The sequence below is a fragment of the Dipteris shenzhenensis genome, chromosome 8 (assembly GCF_047967505.1).
Source record: "Dipteris shenzhenensis isolate YYH24624 ecotype China chromosome 8, Dip_SZ_1.0, whole genome shotgun sequence".
NCBI lineage: Eukaryota > Viridiplantae > Streptophyta > Polypodiopsida > Gleicheniales > Dipteridaceae > Dipteris > Dipteris shenzhenensis.
In genome coordinates this window covers 21434305-21458571 of record NC_141603.1, presented here as the reverse complement: position 1 = coordinate 21458571, position 24267 = coordinate 21434305, and the positions used below count along the sequence as shown (strand labels likewise).

General features: G+C 41.5%; 1 protein-coding gene and 1 pseudogene across 2 annotated transcripts in view; one reads left to right on the top strand and one right to left on the bottom strand.

The window, feature by feature from the left end:
- The first annotated feature begins 14488 nt into the window (after nucleotides 1-14488).
- Nucleotides 14489-17484, top strand: LOC147899264 (uncharacterized). Its single transcript, XM_087378721.1, has 2 exons — nucleotides 14489-14765; nucleotides 15223-17484. The coding sequence occupies exons 1-2, from the start codon at nucleotides 14571-14573 to the stop codon at nucleotides 16855-16857; spliced, it is 1830 nt and encodes a 609-aa protein (XP_087234847.1). The 5' UTR covers nucleotides 14489-14570; the 3' UTR covers nucleotides 16858-17484.
- Nucleotides 17485-21125: 3641 nt separating this feature from the next.
- The window catches only part of LOC147899263 (cytochrome P450 703A2 pseudogene), a 119410-nt pseudogene continuing 116268 nt past the window's right edge, over nucleotides 21126-24267 (bottom strand). The window contains exon 3 of the transcript XR_015541376.1: nucleotides 21126-21252. The product of XR_015541376.1 is annotated as a cytochrome P450 703A2 pseudogene (transcript). The remainder of the gene's footprint in view (nucleotides 21253-24267) is intronic.

Here is a 24267-nt window from a genome sequence, read left to right as displayed (position 1 = left end):
AGCATATGATTTTTGCTCGGAAGCTTTTTGGGGAATATACATAAATACATAGGAGGTGGAAGGAGAGCACCACACCTATGGGGGGAGTTTGTACCCACCACGCTTGTTCTGTCTCTTCTGTTTGTGAGTTTTGAGAGTTTGTGCGTATTTTCGAAGAGTGTTGCTGTGTTTTTCAAGGATTTGCAGGTTCCGTGAGCGTTTCCCATCGCAATGGTATCAGAGATACGCTTCATCGTCCGTAGAACAGGAAGCACACGCACCCCATGTCCTCGAACAAGAAACTACAACACGCATCAGATTGTGGACACTACATATAAGAGCGCAATGAATTTCGAAACAACACAAGCGAACAGCGCAGAATGGCTCGCAGACAAGAAAACGTGTGGGGAAGAGAAAAAAAATCGCAGCAAAAGAAGTCGGTCGTACGTAGATAAGTTGAAGATTGTGAACGTACACCCATGCCTTAGCTCTTCCAAGCATATGACAAAGGCGGCGACCAAGGCATAGTCCTTGGCATACCTAGCACTAAGGCACCATTGGCTGCACGTAAGGAAGCCTTGGGAGATTGCTCTTAAAAACTTCCCAGGAGGTCCCCCATCCCGATACTGTTCTAGCTCAAGTCCCCTTAACAATTGGTGACTATCCACTAGATCAAGTCACTTCGTTGCTCTATTCTTTGAAGTTCCTAGTCATAAAGATATCCTTCAAGGCAAAAGTGCAAACAAGGGAGCAACCCAACGGATTTTGGAAGAGGAGAATCTCAAAAGCAAGTGTTCACAAGAGTAGGAGGCAGTCTATAAGTGCTATTAGACACGAGCTTTGCTTTGTACCTTGCAACATGGATTCACTTGTTGGAATCGTGTGAGTTCGAGAGCCCACAGAGATATTATTCGACAAATATCTGCTTTCAAAGCTTGGAAACCGAATTGAGATAAGTCTTGTGTTTGTGTGTATTTCCTTTCATAGTGATTTCTTCTTTGCATTGTGCACATACTTAATTATGTCTGGAAGGCGTATTTCATCAGAGATAGGTTATCCTGAAGATCTACATCATGATGAGTATGTGGAAAATGATCACCATCGGTCAAGAAGAAGTTCAACACTAATGACATTTACTAAGGAAGAATTGCGAGAATGCTATCAGCATGAGAAGCAACAACGTCAAGAGATTGAAGATGCTCTATGCCAAGTGACGACAACTTGGAAGCCACCTATATCGATTGAGGACGAGGAACCTATGCATGCATCAGATTCACCGGATGCATGGAAACATCATGCATGGGACCTTGAGCAGGAACTTGAGTACATGCGCAACATGTGCAACACGCATAAAGCCAACGAAGAACGTGCAAATCGAGTGTTAAAAGAGTGACTGAAGTCACAAAGAAGCATATGAAGGATAGAGATGATGAAAAAAGTGAAAGCAGTGAATCATCAAACACCAGTGATAGTGAGCGTGGAAGAAGCAAGACACGACATCAAAGGAAGAAGAAGCGACATGTGAAGACTTCACTACCACGACATCATGGCACTACTCCTTCACGAGTTCAGCGATGAAGACAACGTGGGGAAGGCCATCTTGAAAGCACTCAAGCTTCGTGATAAGAAGAAGTCTCGTAAGATTAATTGCAAAACTTTTTCTTTTCCAAAATATGATGGTAAAAGATATGGACAAGCTTTACTTGTGTGGATTAGTTCTTTCAATCAATACTTTTTGGGAGAAGGATACGAAGAGATCGAGAAAGTAAAACTTGCTGCGAGTCACATGACAAGCAGTGCACAATTATGGTGGAGTGTGGTTGCCGAAAGCACTCATGTTCCAAAGACATGGGAAGCATTCAAAGATAAAATCAAGAAGCACTTCCTACCTACAAAGTTTGAAGAGGATACTTGCAAGCAATGGCGAAGATTGAGGTAGTTGGATAGTGAGAGTGTGGATGCATACACCGACAAATATCTTTCCTCTCTACTTCAATTGCAAACTATTGAGAAAGTGTCCCGAAAGGAGCAATGTCGTACCTTTGTTGAGTGTTTACGCCCTACTATTCATGCTGATGTACGTATACTTTAACCATATAGCTTCTGATGCTATGGATTTGGCATTAGAGTCCAAAAGAAAGCAGGGAAAAAGCTTTGCTACTCATGCTCCCACAAAGAAGCATACTTCATACTTCAAGTAGGAGGGTGTAAGTGGTAAAGTTGGTAGATATGATGGTAAGTCTAATTGGAAACCTGCTAAGTCACGTATTAATTGAAGAACCAAAGAACTTGTCACATGTTACGAATGCAAAGAGAAGGGACACTACTCTTATGAATGTCCAAAGAATCCACTTGCTACACACAAGACAGGTACCCAAGCAAAGAATGCTACCAACAACAACGGAGACAATGGAGGGAGAACCAATGGATGTACCAATGGTAATAGTCAGCACAACAACTCCGCATGGATCAACTACATTGATAATGGATCCCATGATAAATCTTTCAAGCAAGAGGGCAAGGATGAGGACAACGACACTGAAGATGCCGACTACACCCCTTTAGGTAAGTGTTATTTAGGTAAAAGTGCATCTTATTTTCGTACTTCTTTGTTACATATGACTGCACTATTGCACGAAAAAGAACATAGTGTCTTATTTGATGATGGAAGCACCCATGATTTCATTTCGCAACGTTTAGTTGAAAAGTTAGGGCTCGCAACCATCAAAACAAAATATAAAGTCAAATCAGCTTTTCAAGGATCGAATTATAATTGTTTGCAAATGGTTAAGGATCTTGAGGTGACTTTAGGGCCATTAGTTGAGAGCTGTGATTTCTTAGTCGCTCCTTTGTGTGAGCAAGATCTCATTCTAGGGATGCCCTGGCGCGTCGATCATAATGCCAAACCTGATTATCTTGAACGCACCATTATTTTGACCCAAGGCACTGAGACTATGACTCTAGAATGCGACAAGAATCTTCCCTCTTGGCCTATATTGTCACATACCCAAGCTAAAAGAGCTTTGTGCAGACGTGAAAAGACATATCTGGTTATGGTCAATAAGATTGAGGCTAGTCCTGAGACTAAGAAAACTAAGCAAGAGCCTTTGGATCCTATTCTAGCTACCTATGACGACTGCTTTATGGAAGACTTACCCCCTGGCCTACCTCAATCTAGACCTGAGGATCATAAGATTGACCTTCAATTCTAGGTAGCGCACCACCGTGTAAATCACCATATAGACACAATCCTACTGAGCAGCAAGAGATTCAATCCCAAATGGGAGCAGATTTCTATGGACTTTATTGTTGGGTTTCCTACAACTAGCTTAGGTTTTGATATGAATTGGACTATCATTGATAGATTTAGCAAGAAAGCTTACTTTATTCCTTGTAAGAAGGCCTTGACCATACTATTTGTGACATGTTACATGCTTACGTGTCTGGTCAGCCGGGCAAATGGGACAAATTTATACACATTACAATTTGCCTACAACACTAAGCACTCTGCTACAAGCAAATCTCCATTCCAAATTGTCTATGGAAAGACCATTCCTACTCCATTGACCCTCCTTAAGCACCAAGTAGAGGCTGCTGATCAATTTACTGAAGATTTCTCTAGCATTTTGGCTACTGTCAAAAAGAATATCGAGCATGCTCAAGCTGTGTATACTGTACGTGCAAACAAGGGTAGAAAGAAAGTTGTATTTGCTGAAGGTGACCTAGTCATGTTGTGTATTGAGAAGCGCAGACTTAAGAGTATTGAGACACACCTTGTAGTTAAGTTTGCTCCTAAATCCTATGGTCCCTTTAAAGTTTTGGAGGGCATTAATGACAATGCCTATCGGCTCGCCGATTGGAAAATTCATAATTCTTTTCATGTGCACCTCCTGAAACCTTTCCATGGAGACCCACCAGTTCGACCTATTTTAGACCATGCACCGTTACTTCAACAGGAGACCCAGCCCTTAGAGCCAGACCAGATTATTGATCAACAAATCACTAAAACAAGACGTGGATACTCGTATCCTATTTATCTTCTTACATTTAAGAACCACCCCATTGAGGATGCTAAGTGGATGCCCGAGCGATATTTTTTCCAGTACCCTGATTTATTGCCTACTTTTTTGTCACACAATTGAGGCCAATTGCAATTTCAAGCAAGAGGGATGTTATGAGAATTGGAATTATCCCAATAATTTAATCCTTCAATATTTAGTTTAGTGAGATCCAACATTTTTGTCGCGCAGCTGATGCATGTGTGCTCGTTGTTCCGTAGTGATGCATGTGTGCTCCTACATGGTTGGAAATATGGCTACAACTGTATGAGTGTGTAGCATTGTGTGCACCACTTATGTGATGACGGTATGTGTAGCATGTGTGCACCATCCGTACGATTTTATTCACGTGTAGCATCAGGTGCACCATGAGATGGTATGTGTCGCATCCATTCATCTATGATCTATTGATTTTGCGTTGCTATAATACTGAAAGGTTGATTGATTGTGGTGGTTAATTCCAAGGTTATCTTATACTTGAAATATTTCATTACTATTGATCATGTGAATCCAAGGGAAAAGTAGTTGATTGGGCGATGGCATCTAGCAAGCATGATCCGCCATATTTTGGGCGTGTAGGCGCAACTCCAGTGATGTGGGGATGAATAAGGCTTATGCCTAATTTTTGATATTACAAAAGCTTATGTACATATTTGAATTTTGGAATATTAGTGGCTTGGCTATGTGCATAAACTAAAGTTAGAAAAAGCTTTATTTTAAGAAAAAGCCAGCTATTCTAGAAGGTGGATGGGCTTTTTGTAAAAGGGTGTATGGAGGAAAGAACAGAGGCTTTTGTATGATTTTTGCTCGAAAGCTTTTTGGGGAATATACATAAATACATAGGAGGTGGAAGGAGAGCACCACATCTATGGGGGGAGATTGTACCCAGCATGCTTGTTCTGTCGCTTCTGTTTGTGAGTTTTGAGAGTTTGTGCGTATTTTCGAAGAGTGTTGCTGTGTTTTTCAAGGATTTGCAAGTTCCGTGAGCATTTCCCGTTGCATGAACATCTCATACAATGCATTGCTGTGAGTGACACCACCACCATGCCTTGAGTTCTTGAAGTAGGTTGCCTTGGCTCTATAGTGCGACTTCTCCATGCCTTGTGTATTCCTAGTGGACAAAGGGCCCCAATTTTGTACAAACCATGGTCCGTGTGCATAGAGAATATGCTGCAAACATGATGAGAATAATTTTAGCAACAAAAACTGTTTATAAAGCAAGTGCTAAATATTACGATGGTGCCAAGATTATCATGTAATGCGTAATGTGCGACTCCCCCCGTGATTTCACCATTAATTGCATAAACTCTTTCACAGCCATCCTGAACCTTTCATAATACATCTCATCGATTTGAACCTGGCGAAGCAATTTTATCAAGGCATCTACCTTTGTCCATACTTTAGCTCTCAAAGTTGCTACTTGAGGATAAGAAGCGTTATTGGTTGTGCATTCACACAATGCTTTCTAGTATTCCCAACCCAAACTGCTTTGAGACAATGTATGTTTGTCTTTGTCGAGATTGTGGTTCAATAGGAATCTCCTTGCTTTCCCTCCACCCATGGACACTTTTGCAGGAAGATTCTATGTTGCCCCAGACATTTTCTTATCCTCCTTAAGTTTGACATTTCCTCCATGGAATCCCATCTCTGACAACAACTTCTCAGCTTTTGCAATGCACCGTGTAGATACTTCTTGCAGAATTAAATTCCAAGCATAAACAAGTTGCAAATACAACAACTTATCAAGTACGCACAGTTCTGCATGTAAAGTACATATGTGTACTCTCTCAAGTGGGATGGGCAAGATGGGATCCCACTTTGGATTCTTCTTGTTGCGATTGGGAGCTTGCATTTGGCTGCAAGATAGAATGCCATTGTCCCATTATAATCCAGCCTTTTGCTTACATTGTGAACACATGCAATAAAGGCATGTGTTCATTGCATTTGCCCCTGTATCACAATCATGCAAGCACTTGAGGGTTTTCAAATCACCAGCAAGATGCCATTCAACTCGAAATGTTCCATGGCCATCGACTGTCAATGTTTGCCCTTCCTCTTGTCTTCGTATTGTCGATGGGATTCCTGTTCTATCTAGAACCCACTTCAATGTCTCATGGCACTCTTTTGGAGTCTCAAATGCTGCAAGCCACCATATATCTTTCTTTGATTGCACTGAGAAATCTTGCTCTACTTCTTCATTCCCTTGAACAAAGGCTAAGGCTTTATTCATAATGCAGATGCTCACTCTCTCTAACTTGTGTTCTTTCACCAATCGAGCTTCATCCATTTTGATGACAAATATGAGCTTTCGATTGCAATCTGTACAACAAAAGAGAGAAATAGTTAGGATAAACATGTATAGGAAATGAACTAAGTAAAGTGCAATGCTATAATGGATTTCCTCTTACCATCTTCTCTCATGCCATAGAATTTGACCATTGCTTGTTGAAGTTTCTCAACATCTAAGTAGACATTGTTGAAAGCATTCATCTCAAAGGTTTGCAAGCCAGATTTCTTTTTACTCTTCCAAGTCATTGTGCCCCTTACGCAATGGTACCCTCCAAGTATTTCTCTTGCACGTTGGTTTGTTTCTCGATGTGCACGTCTCACATACCAAGGTGTGGCTAGGGGCACTGTAGACTTCTTATACTTTCCCAAAATAGCAGACTTGAAAAATTTGAAAACAGATGTGTAAGCTTCTCGACTTACACCAACACTATCACAAGTTGCAAGCATCTCCTTTGCATCCACAATATCCTTGACGTCCTTCATCACCTCTTCAGCAACTTGCACACGTAGGTGCTTGTGTCTTGGGTCCCTTAGTATCCCAATGACATCGCTTGACTTTAATAAACTAGTAGAGCATATGAACACTCAATATCATCCCCGTCCGTTCTTCCCATCACATCTTCCATGAAGTTCCTAAAGAAGAACATAAGAAAAACTTACTCACAAACAATGTAGCACAAAAGAGTGTAATTTCATTGGAACATTTGATAACCAACCTTGTAGCCCGGACTCTCCTCTTTCTAGCACCACCAGTGGGTGCCAATGCATCCATGTTATGTAAGTACCTTCTTTTCCTCTCCTTCAATCCCAAAGGTGTTTCTTTCATCTCTTGCACTCATTCTTCTGCCTTCTCTCATTCCTTCTCTACGGCTCGTCGAACTTGATAGTATATAGATCTTTCCAAGCCTTTTCTGGACTTAGCTAGCTTACAGAGTGACTCTTCTAATTTATGTCACTCCAAGTCCAATTCTTCGGCTTTATCATGAAGATCCTGGTTCTTCCTTTGAAGATCTTGCATAGAGTTATGCATTGCTACAATGGTGCTATTTCCTAAATGTGCTAGCATCTCTGCTTGGGTCTGTGCATCTCGCTTGCTTGCATAGCCATTGATTGAGCATTGTTTAACCGATTGCAATAACCAAGCAACCCCGCATGTCCATTTCCAACAAACCAAACTAGCTCATTCATTGTATGGAAAGGAGGGCTCTTTTGGTTGGCGATACAAGGATCCTTCTACCCAAAGATCAAGATGCTTCTTTCCTTGCGAACGAAGATTGTCGATTTTGGAAGCTCCCCTCAATCCCGGACTACGTGTGCTTGCATATTCAGCCTCCAACTCTAAGTGAACCTGGTACTTGTTGAAGACATCCTCAAATGGTGCCATGAGTAAAGGAGTGTAGAGAAGGAGAAGGTGTGGAGAAGTAGGCTTGAAGGAGCAGCACGCAGGAAGAGGGAGGGTGAGGAGGAGGAGGGATGGGGGAGGGAGGACCAGTAGTTGAAGAGGAGGGAAGGGGGGCAGATCAGTAGGTGTGGAGGGTGAGGAGGAGTAGGCGTGGAGAAGGAGGGAGGGAGGAGTAGGAGGGAGGGGGGAGGAGGAGCAACAGTGGAGGAGGAGGGAGGGGGAGTGGAGGAGGAGCAGGCATGGAGGAGGGAGGGAGGGGGAGGGCAGGAGGAGCAGGTGTGGAGGAGGGAGGGAGGGAGGGGGAGGAGGAGGAAGGGGGAGGAGGGAGTGAGGAGGGGGAGGGGGAGGAGGGGGGAGGGGGAGGAGGAGGGAGGGAGGGAGGGAGGGAGGGGGAGGAGGAGGGAGGGGGAGGAGGGAGTGAGGAGGACGAGTGAGGAGGGGGAGGGAGGGAGGGAGGAGAGACAAGGAGGGAGGGAATTCAAAATTCGCATTTTGAATTTTGAATTTGTTGGTTCCCACCTAGAAGTAAGAGTTGTCTAAGAGGTGGGGTCACTTTTGGGCTTAACCCACCTAGGTGAAGGGTTAGGACTTTTTGGGACCTACTTAGCCCTTTCATTAGGACTAATCCATTTCTTAATCCATTCCTTATGAGGCCCTTTTGAGACCCCAATTCTCCCCTTATGATGTGTCAATTGTGTTTGACTATGTTTTTGAAAAAACTATGATGTTGATTGCTTCTTTTTTATGTAGCTTGCATAAGGTTTTATGGTCCTTATTCTATTGCCACTTAATTGTTGATGATTGAGTTGATTTGCCAATTGTTTCCTTTTTGCAATTTGGGCACTATCTCTAATCAATAGGCTGGTTTTTCTTGTACTATTTTTGTCCCTCTTTGTATTTAGTGAAGCCCTTTGGGAAGGTTATCTTTGGACTTTTGTCTTCCATTGGCATATCTATTCTTACCCTCATTGTGTCAATAGTTTCTATTGGCATAATATTATTGAGTGTGAGTATCTTATCTTCAATGTCTGAGGCATATGCCTCTTCCACTTTCAAGAATTCAGGCTTGCATTCCTCGATCATTCCTTTTGCATTACGCTTTTTGCCATTGATATTCACACATCTTGCTCGTCACGTGCAATGGTAAGCATGTCACCTTCCAAATCATGTAGCACCTTTGCTCCTTTCATACACAGTCTTTCCATGGTATCCCTACTCATTCTCCATTGATGCCATCATACAGTCATAAAATAATGCTTCTTATGGATGCCATCATAATCGAATGCTTGTGGAGATTTTGGTCCCAATAAAATGTTAAATGGAAGTGCTACTAGGGCATAACACATTGCAAAATTTATAGTTGGGCTTATTCCCATTGTGCCATGTGGCACTTAATGCTAGTATAGCCCATAAAATTAATATTTGTGTGCATGATGTTAATGTTGTACCTTAAAAAAGGAAACGCAAGGGTAATGCTACATTTAGATGCCATCTATTTTCCAAAATATATAAAATTGCTTCAGGTTGCAATCATTCTTGAAGCCTTATCCAATCAATGTTATAACATAATATTTCTTGTAGATGCCATCTTTTTTTAACAACACAAGGAGCCGGCATCCTAGGATTCATTTGGGTTCTATTAAATACAATGTTGGAGGATGTGGGAGGGGAGACAAAATAAGGGTCTAGTATAGAAAGGCTACAAGATGCAACAAGGGATATTTAATGCAGACTACACGAATGCCTCCCTAGATTCTTTGTTAGATGGCTCATATTTCTCTACAATTTCAGATATATCATGGTATGAAGGCACGAGGGTACAAAGTAGGATTGGCCCTTCACATTTATTATTTATCCTTTTTCTTTTTTGGTTTTAATGATGTTGGTTTTAATGCAGATTCTTCTTGCTGTTGTGTCATGAGGCAAAAGGCTTTCAAAAACCTTCAAGGGCATTAGCTTGAAATATGCATTAGAAAATGTGAGAAAATTAAACATTGCTAAGGGAAGAACAAAGATGCAAGTTGGACTGACTTTGCTAAAACAACTTTTAAAAGGTAATGAAAATGGCATAGGTTTGTGAAGAAGCAATTACTAGTTTGGAAGTGCACAATATTTGGTTTGATAGAAAGCTCTACTAATGGTTTACACATTTTCCTGTCATTTTAAAAGCTTATGGTATTGATCTTAGCAACCAACAATGACATTTAAAAATTATTACATATGCATTTGGTATTAGTAAATTTCTAAGGCATGTATCATAGGATGCTCTAGTTGTTTGAGTTAGCAAAATAGGATAATGGTCCTAGAATTAATATCCAAGGATAATGCAGCCTTTTGATCCCAAGAAACTTTGAAATTCAAGAAAGGTTCCTTGGATTCTACTATTGAACTAATAATTGCAATGTCGGATGATGTTCATACACTTTTAAGATTGAAAGGTGCATTGCATGTGCTTTAATGTATAGTGAATGGTAATAATATATATGAAGGGGTGCAATAGGTAGCAAGTGAAAGGCTACTAGCTTAGTGGTGGTGGATGGGGATAATTTGATTCTCCTTATTTTGTTTCATTTTACATTTTTTAAAGTTGGTTGACCAACACCCTCATTCGTGGTGCAAAGTCATACACGAATTTGCCCACCTTGTTTTTTACTCTATTGAGCTTCATCATGTGTCTTTCTTACTAAAATCATGTTGAAACCTCCTCAAGAAGGATTCTTTCAATGTGGTGAACTGATCATCTTGTTATTGAACAAACCTTTCTATGGCTTTGTCTATGAACGTGGTGGGGAAGTCTGTCAAGTATTGTTCCTATATGTTGACTTGCAATATTTCCACCATTTGTAGTTAAATTTGCACATTAGGTAAGGGATTCTCACTCTCTCAGCCTATGTATTTAAGAACTTTATCCTTATCTTTGGTCCCCTTGTTGCTTCTGCATATATATGTGGACTTGGTGATGAACTTCCATTGAAAATTTCCATTATGGCTCACACTATCGAACTCAAACTTTGATCTTGTGAGGTTTGTGACAATTTTCTATTTCTCACCAAAATTTGCTTAAGTCTCATTGAGGTGTGGGGTCTTGACTCTTTTGATATTCCTCTTCTCCCTCTATTCATTTGACATCATATTTGGTGAACTGATTGGTATGTTCACTTCCCTCCTTGGTCTACATCTCTTCATTCATAGTTTGGAGTCCACTAACTTGCTCCTAACTTGCAGAGTAACACATTACTGAGAAATAAATGAATTAGAAGGAAAGGAATGTTCTCAAGTGAATGGTAGAAACTTCATTTCAAAGGACCTCTAGGCAACAAAGATGCAATCACCTTGTCAGTCAAACTAGGGCTACCCACTACTAGCATTGGCAACAAGATGACCCTAACTGCCTCACCTCCACTCTTTACCTACAAGCCTTCTAACAAAGCATGATAGGTACTACTTGCCCACATTTACATTCATATGCACTTACCCATTTTAGAAGGGTAGGTGCCATCAAGCTAAGTGCTTGCCACTTTGGATATGATTTCCATGTTTGTTTGATTGCATGTGTCGATTGTGTTTGACTATGTCTTTGAAAAAACTATGGTGTTGATTGCTTCTTTTTTATGTCAACTTGCGTAAGGTTTTATGGTCCTTATTCTATTGCCACTTAATTGTTGATGATTCAAATTGTGTTGATTTGCCACTTGTTTCCTTTTTGCGATTTGGGCATTATCGCTAATCAATAGGCTAGTTCTTCTTGTACTGCTTTTGTCCCTCTTTGTATTTAGTGAAGCCCTTTGGGAAGGTTATCTTTGGATCTTTATCTTCCATTGGCATCTCTATTCTTACCCTCATTGTGTCAATAGTTGCTATTAGCATAATATTATTGAACGTGAGTATCTTATCTTCAATGTCCAAGGCATATTCCCTTCCACTTCCAAGAATTCAGGCTTGTATTCCTTGATCATTCCTCTTGGATTATGCTTTTTGCCATTGATATACACACATCTTGCTCGTTATGTGCCATCTGGTAAGCATGTCACCTTCCAAATCATGTAGCACCTTTGCTCCTTTCATCCACAGTTTTTCCATGGTATCCCTACTCATTCTCCATTGATGCCATCATACGTTGTCATAAAATAATGCTGCTTATGGATGTCATCATAATCAAGTGCTTGTGGAGACTTTGGTCCTAATAAATTGTTAAATGGAAGTCCTACTAGGGCATAACACATTGCATAAATTATAGTTGGGCTTATTCCCATCGTGCCATGTGGCACTTAACGTTAGTATAGCCCATAAAATTAATATATGTGTGCATGATGTTAATGTTGTGCCTTAAAAAAGGAAAGGCAAGGGTAATGCTACATTTAGATGCCATCTATTTTCCAAAATATATAAAATTGCTTTTAGCTGCAATCATTCTTGAAGGCTTATCCAATCAATGTTCTAATATAATATTTCTTGTAGATGCCATCTTTTTTTTAACAACAAGAAGCCGACATCCTAGGATTCATTTGGGTGCTATTAAATACAATCTAGGAGGAGGTGGGAGGGGAGCCAAAATAAGGGTCTAGTATGAAAGGCTACAAGATGCAACAAAGGATATTTAATGCAGACTACACAAATGCCTCCCTAGATTCTTTGTTGGATGGCTCACACTTCTCTACAATTTCAGATATATCATGGCATGAAGGCACGAGGGTACAAAGTAGGATTGGGCCTTCCCATTTATTCTTTATCCTTTTTCTTTTTTGGCTTTAATGATGTTGGTTTTAATGCGAATTCCTCTTGCTGTTGTTGCGTGAGGCAAAAGGCTTTCAAAAACCTTCAAGGGCATCAGCTTGAAATATGCATTAGAAGATGTGAGAAAATTAAACATTGCTAAGGGAAGAACGAAGATGCAAGTTGGACCAACTTTGCTAAAACAACTTTTAAAAGATAATGGAAGTGCCATAGGTTTGCGAAGAAGCAATTACTAGTTTTTGGAGTGCACAATATTTGAAAGCTCTACTAATGGTTTACACATTTTCTTGTCATTTTCAAAGCCTATGGTATTGATCTTAGCAACCAACAATGACATTTAACAATTATCACATATGCGTTTGGTATTAGTAAATTTCTAAGGCATGTATCATAGGATGCTCTAGTTGTTTAAGTTAGCATAATAGGATAATGGTCCTAGAATTAATATCCAAGGATAATGTAGCTTTTTGATCCCAAGAAACTTTCAAATTCAAGAAAGGATCCTTGGATGCTACTATTGCACTAATAATTGCAATGTCGGATGATGTGCATACACTTGAAAGATTGAAAGGTGCATTTCATGTGCTTTAATGTATAGTGAATGGTAATAATATATATGAAGGGGTGCAATAGGTAGCATATATGAATGGTGCAATAGGTAGCGAGTGAAAGGCTATCAGCTTAGTGGTGGTGGATGGGGATAATTCGATTCTCCTTTATTTGTAGTGGATGGGAACACTTGGGTTCTCCATATTTTTGGAAACTAATGTCTTAGCTCGAGAAATTGGGTGATCTCCTCCATTTGATTAGACACACTTATAAAGGAATCCTTGATAGTAATCTCCAATAGAAATTTAAAGACTTTGATCACTGTCGGAGAGATGTCCTCCGAATCTTTGGTAGTTATCTCTAATCAGGTCTTAAAGACTTCAGCCACCTTTTGAGAGATGTCCTCCATTTGATTAGACACACTTAGGCCGGTTTCACAAACTGGCGGACACAAGTATGAACTCTTAAAGACTCCTATGATTCCTCATGATTGGTCATCTCCTAACTCCATATGAGAGAGAGAGAGAGTCTTAGAGGCAAAAGATCACATTAACATTATAATTTGATCATATAATATTTTTTCACAAACTGGGGGACACAAGTATGAAATCTTAAAGACTCCTCAGATTCCTGGTCATCTCCTAACTCCATGAGAGAGAGAGAGAGAGAGAGAGAGAGAGAGAGAGTCTTGAGAGGCATTAACATTATAATTTGATCACATAATAAATTTTTTTACGGGGAAAAAAACATTATAATTTGATCGCATAATAAAGTTAAAAAAAAAAGATACGATAGGGCGAAATTTCACATAAATAATTATCATCAATTTTTAAATTTCCGTTGCTGGAGCTCTGGCTTTGGTGGGGTTGCAGCTTTGGACGAGCCGCTTTGCGAGTTACCCTTCGTTCGTTCGCTTTCCGATTTGAAAATCAAAAACTTGAGCTAATCCTCGTGATGCCACCTTGCCTTCCCGCTGCAAGAGCCGTGAACGCCGTGTCGTTGAAGATCCTGAGGCGAAAAGGAGAGGCGCTCGTGCAGGCTGGCCGAAATAAATGTCTAACATTGTCAGGAATGTGTGGGCGGGAGTGGAGATGATTGTGGTGTGGGAGGATGGCGACAGGTTATGAAGTGTGTGGGTGGTAGATTGTTGAGCTTGTTTGGGGGGGGGGGGGAGGTTGGAATGGTGCGCGGCCTGTGTTGCCCAAAGCGCCCACAATGAGACGCAACGGGCAGAGGAGCGATGAGGCGACGCAGGTGGGCGGAGGAGGGAGCGCAGATGGAGGAAGCAAGGAAGGGGGGAAAGGAAGCAGGGGGAGTGCGGGCGGTGTAAAATGAGAAGTGGCGGAGTGAGTGTGGGCGAGCAAGGAAGGGGAGAAGCAGAAGCAGGGGGGATAGGCGGCGGAGAGTGCGGGAGGGGGGGGGGAATGGCGGAGGAGAGGAGGAGGAGGAGGAGGAGGAGGAGGCGGAAGAGGAAAGTGCAGGTGAAAGGAGGAGGAGGAGGGGGAGGAGGCGGAGGTCTGGAGGAGGAGGAAGCAGGAGTGACGGAAAGGGTGGCGGCGATGGCGAACGGGAGGGCAGTTACGGCAAGGAAGCTGGCGGCGACGCTATGGGGGGCGGCGGAGATGCCAAGGAGGGGCGGAGCGGCGCCCAATTACGGCGGTGGCAAGGACTTCGATGCGTCGGAAGGCAGTCCGTGCAGCCATCTGCAGCGGCGGTGCAGCCCACCGCCGTCCACTTCCGACGCCTCGTCCAAGGTTTAAAAAACAGAATCGTCGCCGCCTCAGCCGTCCTCCTCTTTGTCTCCTCTGCTGTTCTTCTCTAACTCGCCATCTTTCTTTATATCGCTTCCCCTTCTTCTTCTTCTTCTTCTTCTTCTCCTCCTGCAGCTCCATGGCCTCCCCGCCCTCCTCCCCCCTCCCCCCCTCCACCATCGCCGTCCTCCTCCCCTCCCCCCCCCCCTCCTCCTTCTCCTCCTCCTCCCACCTCCTCCTCCCCGACTCCTCCCCCCCCCCCCTCGGGGTGCGCTTCCCTCCTCCTACTTCATCCTGTGCTTCAGCTGTTTCGTTTTTCTCATCGTTTTCTTTCATCCCTGCCATTTCGCACTTCGCTGCCCCGCTTCCTCAATCGGTTCTTCTGGTTTCTTTTGAATTTTGCGCTCCCTCAATCGGTTCTTCTGGTTTCATTGATTAAAAAAATTTTTTTTTTTCGTAGATTGAGGCCATGAAGCAGGTCGCTGCCCTCGCGGAAAAGTTCCGCCTTCGCGAAGCTGCTTCCCCCGCAGATTACGCCATCGAATTCAATCGCTTGCGCTCCTTTCAACACAGAAGGAACTCTAACACGGCAGTTGTGTCAGCCTTACGCGCGGAGCTCGAGCACGCTCGTGCCCGCGTGCAGGAGCTCGAGTCCGCGCAGAAGTCAGCCCGCATAGAGGTAGACAGCTTGTTGAAAAGGTGCGCGGACGAAAGAGCCATGCTAAGAAGCAGGGAGCAAGACAACATACAAGCTGCTATGTTGTCGATAGGGCGAGAGTTGGAAGAGGAAAGGAAGGCGAGAAAGAAGTTGGAGACAGAAAAAAGGAAGCTATCGAGGAACCTGTCAGAGGCCAAAAAGGCGGCTTCAAAAGCCATGAAAGAGCTAGACAAAGAAAAAAAAGCCCGGCAACTAATGGAGGATGTATGCGAAGAACTTGCAAGGGAGATAGGGGAAGACAAAGCAGAGGTGGAGGAGTTGAAGAGAGAACACTCCAAAGCGAAAGATGAGATTGACGAGGAACGTAAAATGCTTCAAATGGCCGAGGGTTGGCGTGAAGAGAGAGTTCAAATGAAACTTTCTGAGGCAAGGCTTCAGCTGGAACAGAAAAGCGTGGCTTTAGACAATTTAAGGGACGAGCTCGAGATGTTTTTGCGTACCAGAAGAATGTACCAGGTCGAAGGTGACCACGAGCAGCAAGCTGAGGCTAATCAAGCTCAGACTCTGATAGAAGATGTGAGGAAACTGCAAGCACAAACATCAGTTTCCACGCGTTTGATGCAAGCTCCAACTGCCCAATCTCCATCTGATGATGCAGTTTCATCTGATGACTTATACCCTCTTCGACTGCCCAGGGATAATAACATGGGAGGTGACTCAGAATGGGTCTTGGATGCTAACATGCTTGCTGATCACTATAATAGTAATAATGGTAGCCTGTGGACGAACCGCAAGCACTCCTCGAGGAGGAGAAGGCACCGAGCTCCTATTGGATCTCATGGAAGCAGACCAGAGGGGCTCAACAAGCTGGGTGTCAAGGATCCAGGAGAGGATGGTTTTAGGAATGGTGAAGCTCGGGTGAAGGTTGAACGTGATGATGAAGGAAGTAGTGATTGGGGATTTGCAAGTGAGAGCAGACATGGTAAGGGGGATGAGGGAAACTGGAGAGTGGATGACAATGAGGAAAACATGGGCAGGAGAGATGATGGTAGTGGATGGAGGAGTGATGGGTCAATATCCTCCCAAGAGTTTTGGAAGGGGAGGATGTTCAGGTTATCAGACACTCCAGTGAGGATGGAAGGGGGTCGTCATGGTGTTGAAGAAGTACAAAGTTCAAACTTCACAACAGCTGCAGTTGCAGGAGCCAACTTCTTTTCAGATAAAGAAGAAGTGTCACTATGCTCCCCTTTCTACAAGCAACCTGTCAAGGGTATGGGTGGCCAGGGCTCAAGGGCTCTTAAAGCAACCGCGCCCTTTGCTGAAGCTGGGAATTGGCCAAAGCTTTACAGAAGCAATAGCTTGCAGGCCAAGCTTTTGGAAGAGAGGATAATGGAGAGCCCAGAATTACTGCCTCGAGGAATGAAGTCTAAAAGGTAGAGCATCAAAGCAAGTCTGCATGTAGGAAATACCCTGTGCCCGCTGACAAAGATCATGTGCTTGCTACATATCAGGCTCGTGTGACTGTGGTATCTTGCAGGGATAAGTTGTAGGGATAAGGGATTACAACCTTGAAAAGTTAAAAGAAAGGGCAGCAGAGCATTTTGAGAGCTTGATGCAAGGTTCAGGCATGTTCACCATGAAGCCAGGAAGCCTCAGACACACATGGATCTTATTGACTCATCACAGTTAACTCCTTCCATCTTAAGAAGTGCATCATGGGCTTCTCTGATTCATGTCAACATGGATCCCACTGTACCACGCCCAAATTCTACAATCAGATTCTGAGTAATAGGGCACTTGAATGCCCTGTACCTTGAACATCATGGATTCTCTGATTCCTGTCAACATGGATCACACTGTACTACGTCCAAAGTCTACAATCAGATCCTATCTGAGTAAAAGGGCACTTGCATGCCCTTTACCTTGAGCAGATGAGCTTTAAAGATGCAGGTATATCTCAGGTTTCCAGCGTCTAACCCAGATTAGATCACTGTAATTAGGTCTCTTCACAATGGTGGGATCCAGGGTTTTCTAGTCTCAAGACTTCTGCTGAGTTCTTTGATCTTCGCCCTGAGTCTCTCTTTTCTTTTGTTGTTTTGCATGCATCCCTCTTCCTTTCTATTGCCCAAAATAGGTTCTGTAAAACAGACTACAGATTTTATCCCTCTTTGTGTTGACATTTCATGCGCACGGAATGGGTGTCCTCGTGAAATGCTGATGTAGGGATCCCTGGCTTAACAGTCCTTTTGCCAGCTGGAGAGCAGCTTCCCCCTTACATTGTCTATCAATCTCATATTCCCAGGCCTTATGCTAGACAGAGGCTTGCATGACTAAGTGCAATGGGGTCACCGTCACTTCAGGATGATGACCCCTGTTGCTTACTTCTAATTCTTTAATCCTATGGCCTTTAAGTCTAACGATAAGATCACGAATTTACACCACATAAGAAGTTGATTAAAATGTTAAAGATGCACAAAGTCTTTTGGTAGAGGCTAGAAATGCAAAAGCTGTGATGCATGTCTTCAAAATAAAGGAACACAAACTTGTGCTTGAAACGTCTCCCCACACATTGAAGTTGGTAGGAAGGATTATAAACTAGTGATGGTCTTGTCTCTTTGGTAGGTGATTTAGTTCGGTTTAGCTCGATAAATTAAAAACAAAAAAGTTAGAAGAAACATATATAGAGAAAGGGTTAACTTTTTAGCTAGGGCAAACATGAATAATCTTCATGATTTTGGGCAAGGTAACATTAATTGGTCTAACTTTAAGGCTTTATTAGTTAGCACTCATTATACTAATAATAACATAAAAATTCTTAATAAACTAAGACGTCTTAGAAGACTTGTGTTTCTATTAGTCCTATTCATAGTAATTTATGTTGTATATAACATACATAGTAGTAATATGCTTTATGTAGGACAAACCTATAGGATAGCTTTTATTCGTTTTCAAGAACATAGGGAAGCTAGAAAAGTTCATAGGAAGAATTCCTTGATTGAGAATTTAAAACCTTTATATGCGGCAATGGCAAAGTCTGGTTTCAAATCTTTTTGTTGCTTTTCCATTGAGCATATAGAGAGCCATTTTAATAATGCCAAGGATTTTTAGAAGGTTGCTCGTCCTTGTGAATTGTTTTGGATGAGAACTTTACACACTTTCTTCCCAAGAGGTTTTAATTTGGAAGGAGAATCAACTCTTCGTAAAAATAAAAGAATCTCCAAAAAGAACCCTTTGATATGGAGAACTCATATCAAGCCCTTTAACATTCCTCTTTACCAACATAGTCATATACCTAACCTTGTATGGAAACCTAAAGTTATGTTATGGGGTTGTCGTAGCTCTCTAGCAATCTCACATGTTGTTCGTGAGTTGCCTTGCTCACTTCCTCTTCCTCCTCTTCCGCATCCTTTAGTTTCTTTAACTTCCTCAGTTCTAAGAGTTTTTGCCTCTCGAGACTATAAAAGAAGACTACTCTACCTAGATAGATTAATGTCTCTGGGTCTTTTTTCAATAAAATTTTTTGAAAAATGTAATGTCAAAGTTCTTTTTAAACTTCAATACACCTTGGAAAACTTCTCTTTTGAGGATTTGAATCTATATAAGCTCCATTATATATGACTTAAAACTTCTTTGGATCACTTCTTAAAAGTTAAAGCTTCCTTTCAAAGCAAAGAAGTATATCTAAATAAGGAACTCTTGATTTGTATTTTTACTTCTCTCTCTCTTGACAAGATAGGCTTAAACTCAATTTCGAAGTCTCCTAAAGTAATGGATTCTCTCCCTCATTTTGTGAGAAGAATTTGGAAGCATCTGGTAGTAGCTTGGAAGAATGTAAAAACTTTAGAACAAAAGGCTATCAACTATGGAGAGATAGGTAAAAGGCTTTCAGAGCATTTAAAATTTTCTATCCTTAGAGAACCTTGTTGTTGTAAAAGTAAGAGATTCCAAAGCTTTATTGATGCTGATTTAGGACATGTAGTCATAGCCTACACCTCAATTTTGCTTTCTAGTAACTTAAGAGACCTTTTCATGAAAGGCACGAGATTTCGATTGTACTCTTTTAAAGAATCTTGCCTTTTAAAAGCTATCGATAAGGGAATCTCAAAGTTTGTTTTGCAATTAGAAGAATGTTTAGGAGTTCAAAATATCTTATCAGAATGGAAAGGGAAGATCTCAGAGAAACTTGCTTTGAAACTAGAAGAAGTTCCTTCGATTAATTGCTCAAAGCAAAGTAACCATCCTTCTAAAGAAGATGAAACTCTTCTTCGAAAATTCCATAGGAATTTTTGTCATTTCTTATATGGACAAATGTTCTAATAACTTTGTTTTTATTTGCAAAAAGTTTTACTTAGAATGTCTTTTGAGAGAAGTGAACTCATCTGCCAAAACTTATGCCCCTGCCTTGGTTTCTCAAAAGGATTTGATCTCAAAACACCAGAGTTTTTGCAAGTCTTCTGGGTTTGTTTGCAATCCAAGTATCCCTTTTCTTTCTGCTCCTTGGAAGTTCCACAAAACTCCAAAAAAGCCAAGATTTATTGCAGTTGCTTGTGAGACTACTTTGATGGGATGTCTCTAAATGGCCAAGCTACTGCTTCAAAGCCATTCTGCCTATTGTCCATGAACTTTGGAGGGACTTATTAAAGGAGCCAAATGTCCTCTCGCACTCAAGCTGGATTTTAAATGACTTTGTAGGAGTGATTCTTGTTGTAAAATTTTTAAATTCCTCTCCAAGCATTTAGGAAAAAGAGTCTCCTATTCTCCTTCAAACCTATGATTTTACCATGCTTTACACAAAGACAGAGTTGGAAGACTTGAAGTTTAGAATAAAAAAACTAGTGGTTGAAGTTTTCAACGTGAGATTTGACAACGATAGTGCTAAAAGTTGAGAAAACAGCCTTATGTTTTAACTTTCTATGGCTAAAAAATAAAGATCATGACATTGGTTCTAAAAAGAAAAGATACACAAACGTATTAAGTGTTGAAGATGCTTGCTTTGGGATAGATTTTCTTTTAGATAATCTTTACATCACAATAGGTGATTGTTTGTTTCAACAAATTATAGGAATCCCCATGGGCACTAATTGTGCCATCTTTTTAGCAAACTTTTATCTTTTCACTTATGAATTTGAGTTTATGCAACGTCTTCTTTCTATCAATACTTGCCTTATCATTTTACATAAGCTTAGCCAAGTTAAGCGTTTTATAGATGATTTATTTGTACCATATGTTCCTAACTTTCAAGACTTTATGTACAAAGATGCTTGTGCTTTTGGAGAAGGAATCTATCCTTGTTACTTTTGTGAGCTGCACTGCACTTTAAGAGGGGATTCTTGTGTTTTATTAGATCTCACAGTTCGCAGCTCGGCCTCAGCAGGACGAAGCTCCCAAAATGCTGCATCCATTGAGCTACAGGACGAGCTCTTTGTGAGCTTCTGGCTGGCGCATGGCAATGTCCAGACCAACGTACAGAGGTTGCACTAGATTGGGGAGATAGATGTCGAGATGTTTCCCAGCTTACGAGCTTCCTCTCTCGCCATGTAGCCCCAACAACAAAAAAATAACATAACGGCTTACTCCTCGTTAACCAAATTGCTCGCCCAAGGCACCCATAGCTACGAGCTTCTGATGTACTACTTTGACTTCACTTTGCGAGCTTTCTATGTGTTGACCCGTCTCCATAACGAAAGGCTTCAACCGAATGGACATCACACCCATGAATCGTCATCTGCAACATCCTGCACTGTAATTCCAAGCCTCACAGATTGTGACTCCTTCAATGAACAGCTTCCATAGAGCAGCCTCACACATCGATGACTAGACTTTTGCAGCCTCCTATGCAACGGGCAACAAAGGCACATCAGACTCTGCAATAAGGACCTATAGCATTGACTTCAGCTCGATAGCACCTACAGAAGACGAGCCAACCAATCGCTCCTACACAACCAGTTTCACCATCGATTGACAACCCGCTCCATCAAAATGATAGATCACAATGCCTACCGAGCACCCACCTTCATAACGACACCAACAGCCAACCGAGCTCAAATCTTCGTCAACGTGAGCCTCTACTGCTCTATCACAGCTAGCCTTCATTAGCGAACATCCTATCTCCAGCCCTGTACAACAAGGCCACCGCCTCATCACAGTGAGACACAGCTCAGCGATGACGCGCCATCTCTGTTTCTTAGCTTGTCCACAAACTCTTCCTAAGGTTCTCAAAAAGCCACGTGGTGGAACCAAATTGTGGTTAAACCTAGGTTTAGTTTAATGTTCCTTGGTCAAAATTTCGCCACCTGGCAGATAAGGCTCAATCAAGGTCTAGTGAACTTAACCCACCATGGTTAGAGTTAGGGTTAATTATGTCACATTAGCATGCACAATCAGTAGTGCCACCTAAGCATAGAGGCCCTTACCAAGCACAGTTTTGAATTCTGCATGTGAATCCCTGTGCCACATAATCAAAGGCCCTCTTCTTCACAGAAACTTTGACAAGCCGTAACTTGCAATCCAAGAGGAATTTGCACACGCTCCAAAAAGGAAAAGTCATTGTCTTTTTGAGCTCTACGTGCCTATCAGATCAGAATCATTGTTAGCAATTAGACATTGCCAATATTGAAAGAAATCAATTGGTAAGACCTTTCCAACAAATGGAAAAGCGATGCATGACTGCACAAAGCATGCCAGAAGCACAAGTGCATGAGATAATCATAGTACAAAACATGGCATCCACACATAAAGCATTAAGACACATGAAAGAACAAAGCATCATGCATCAAGTGAAGTTAAGTAAAAAGAGACAACGACATCGACAATATATATTGAGAAGAAAAACCTTGCCACCTTTAGCCCACACATTGGTAAATCAAGCCTAACCACCTGAGAGTAGCTATGAAAGCACCCAGGGGAGGTATTGACATGTAAACGACACTTGACCACCTTAAGTAGCAATGCATGCACTAAGGGAAGGTGATGGATTTGTAACTCACATCTGACCACCTTGCATTAGCCAAAGGATCATGGCACCAAGGGGAGGTGTTGAGAGATATGGTGCCATGAGCACATAGATTAAAGGCTAAGGTATGTGCTGAGGAATGTATTAAAGTAACCACCCTAGGATGTGGACTACATGCTGTGGAGATGTGGATTGAGGATATCCACAAGGAGAGATGTGGATCAGAGGATCCCACAGATGTTGACTATTCAAAGGGCACTCTCTATATAAGAGGCTTATCATGTATTGTTGAAAACACACACATTGCAAGAGATATAGATTTGCTATCTCCCTCTCATGTCTTATTTAGTGTGCTTTGATCCTCCTTAGTTCTTCCACTGATCTTGTGTGCACTAGGCTAAGTACGATCCACACTTTGTCAGGTTTGCCCAAGAGACTCCGCAGGTCTTTAGAAACCTAGTATAGTTGCTTATGCTTGGGTAGTGATGATGACATAAGTGTTGCTTTGCTTGCTAAGTATGTCTTCCTTTTGTTTTCCATAAAAGTTTTTGTTTACCTCTTTTTCCTTCTCTTTCATTTTCTCTTTTATTTTCTGTGTAGATTTTTGGTCTTTAGAACAACAAAAAATCTAAATTTGTATGATTGGACTTATTCTAGTCTTACAAAGGTATATAAATATGACCACCTGTATAGTAGATGCCTTTTGGATATCTTTTGAAATTGTATCCAATCTTGCTTCAAATTGTGTGACCTATACACTAACACCAGCTCTTGTTTCTATACTTCCACCACATGCTTGGTTAATTCCCTAAAAGCTATAGAAACCACACTAATCTAAGATGCTATGAACTTCACCTGGTATTTCTGTGTCTTTCTAACTGGACAGCTTGAAGTTCCTTTGCTGCTCTATGTTTGTAGGATGGGATGTCTTGAACAAAGCCTCAAATTTGTCATAATAATTATATGGTATTGGAGATGCCAGTGGATGCATTTCGTGGCCTTTGTGAAAAAGGAAGGCCCATGCATCAAGTGAGACACTACAGTGAAATCTGTTGAGTCAAGAGATTTCCATTTTTTTGAAAAAGAGTAAGGTGTACAGTTCTTTATGGGACATGCTGGCTATTATAGAAGATTTATATTGCGGTATGCCATGATAGCCAGACCACTTTACAAATTATTAGTGGAATTCTTATGGATAGAAAAGTGTGACCAAGCCTTTGAGCTTTTCAAGTGGCACCTAATCACAGCACCCATCCTTATACTCCCAATTGGGATATTTATTTTCATGTTCATATTGATGGATCCAAGTATGCAATTGGGAGTGTGCTTTGTCAACCTAGTGAACATAAGAAAGAATACCCATTCTACTTTGCCAGTCGACAACTCAATAATGCGGAGATCAACTATACCACCACAGAAAGAGAAGCCCTATCAATGGTGTATAGTGTTAAGAAATTTTGGCACTATCTGTTGGCAAATGATTTCGTCTTCTACAATGACCATCAAGCATTGCTTTATCTTGTGAACCGTCCATGTACAACATGAAGAATAACCAGATGGCTCCTCTTGCTTTAAGAATTCAACTTAAAAATAGTGGTCTGCAAAGGTGCCCAACACTACATTGTTGATCACACGTCTCATGTCAAGTTGGGAGGAAGAAGCCACTGGAGTAGAAGACGACTTGCCAAATACCATACTATTTCAAATAGATGTTGTGCCACATTACTTAATGGCAGGAAGGCCACCCCCTGAAATGAAATCAGTGGATGCCAAAAAACTAATTTTAAAACCCTCACCCTATCAACTCATTATAGGAAAACTGTACAACATGGGCAAATATGAGGTTTTAAGAAGATGTATAATGCCTCATGAGATCATGCCAATCCTGAGTGAAG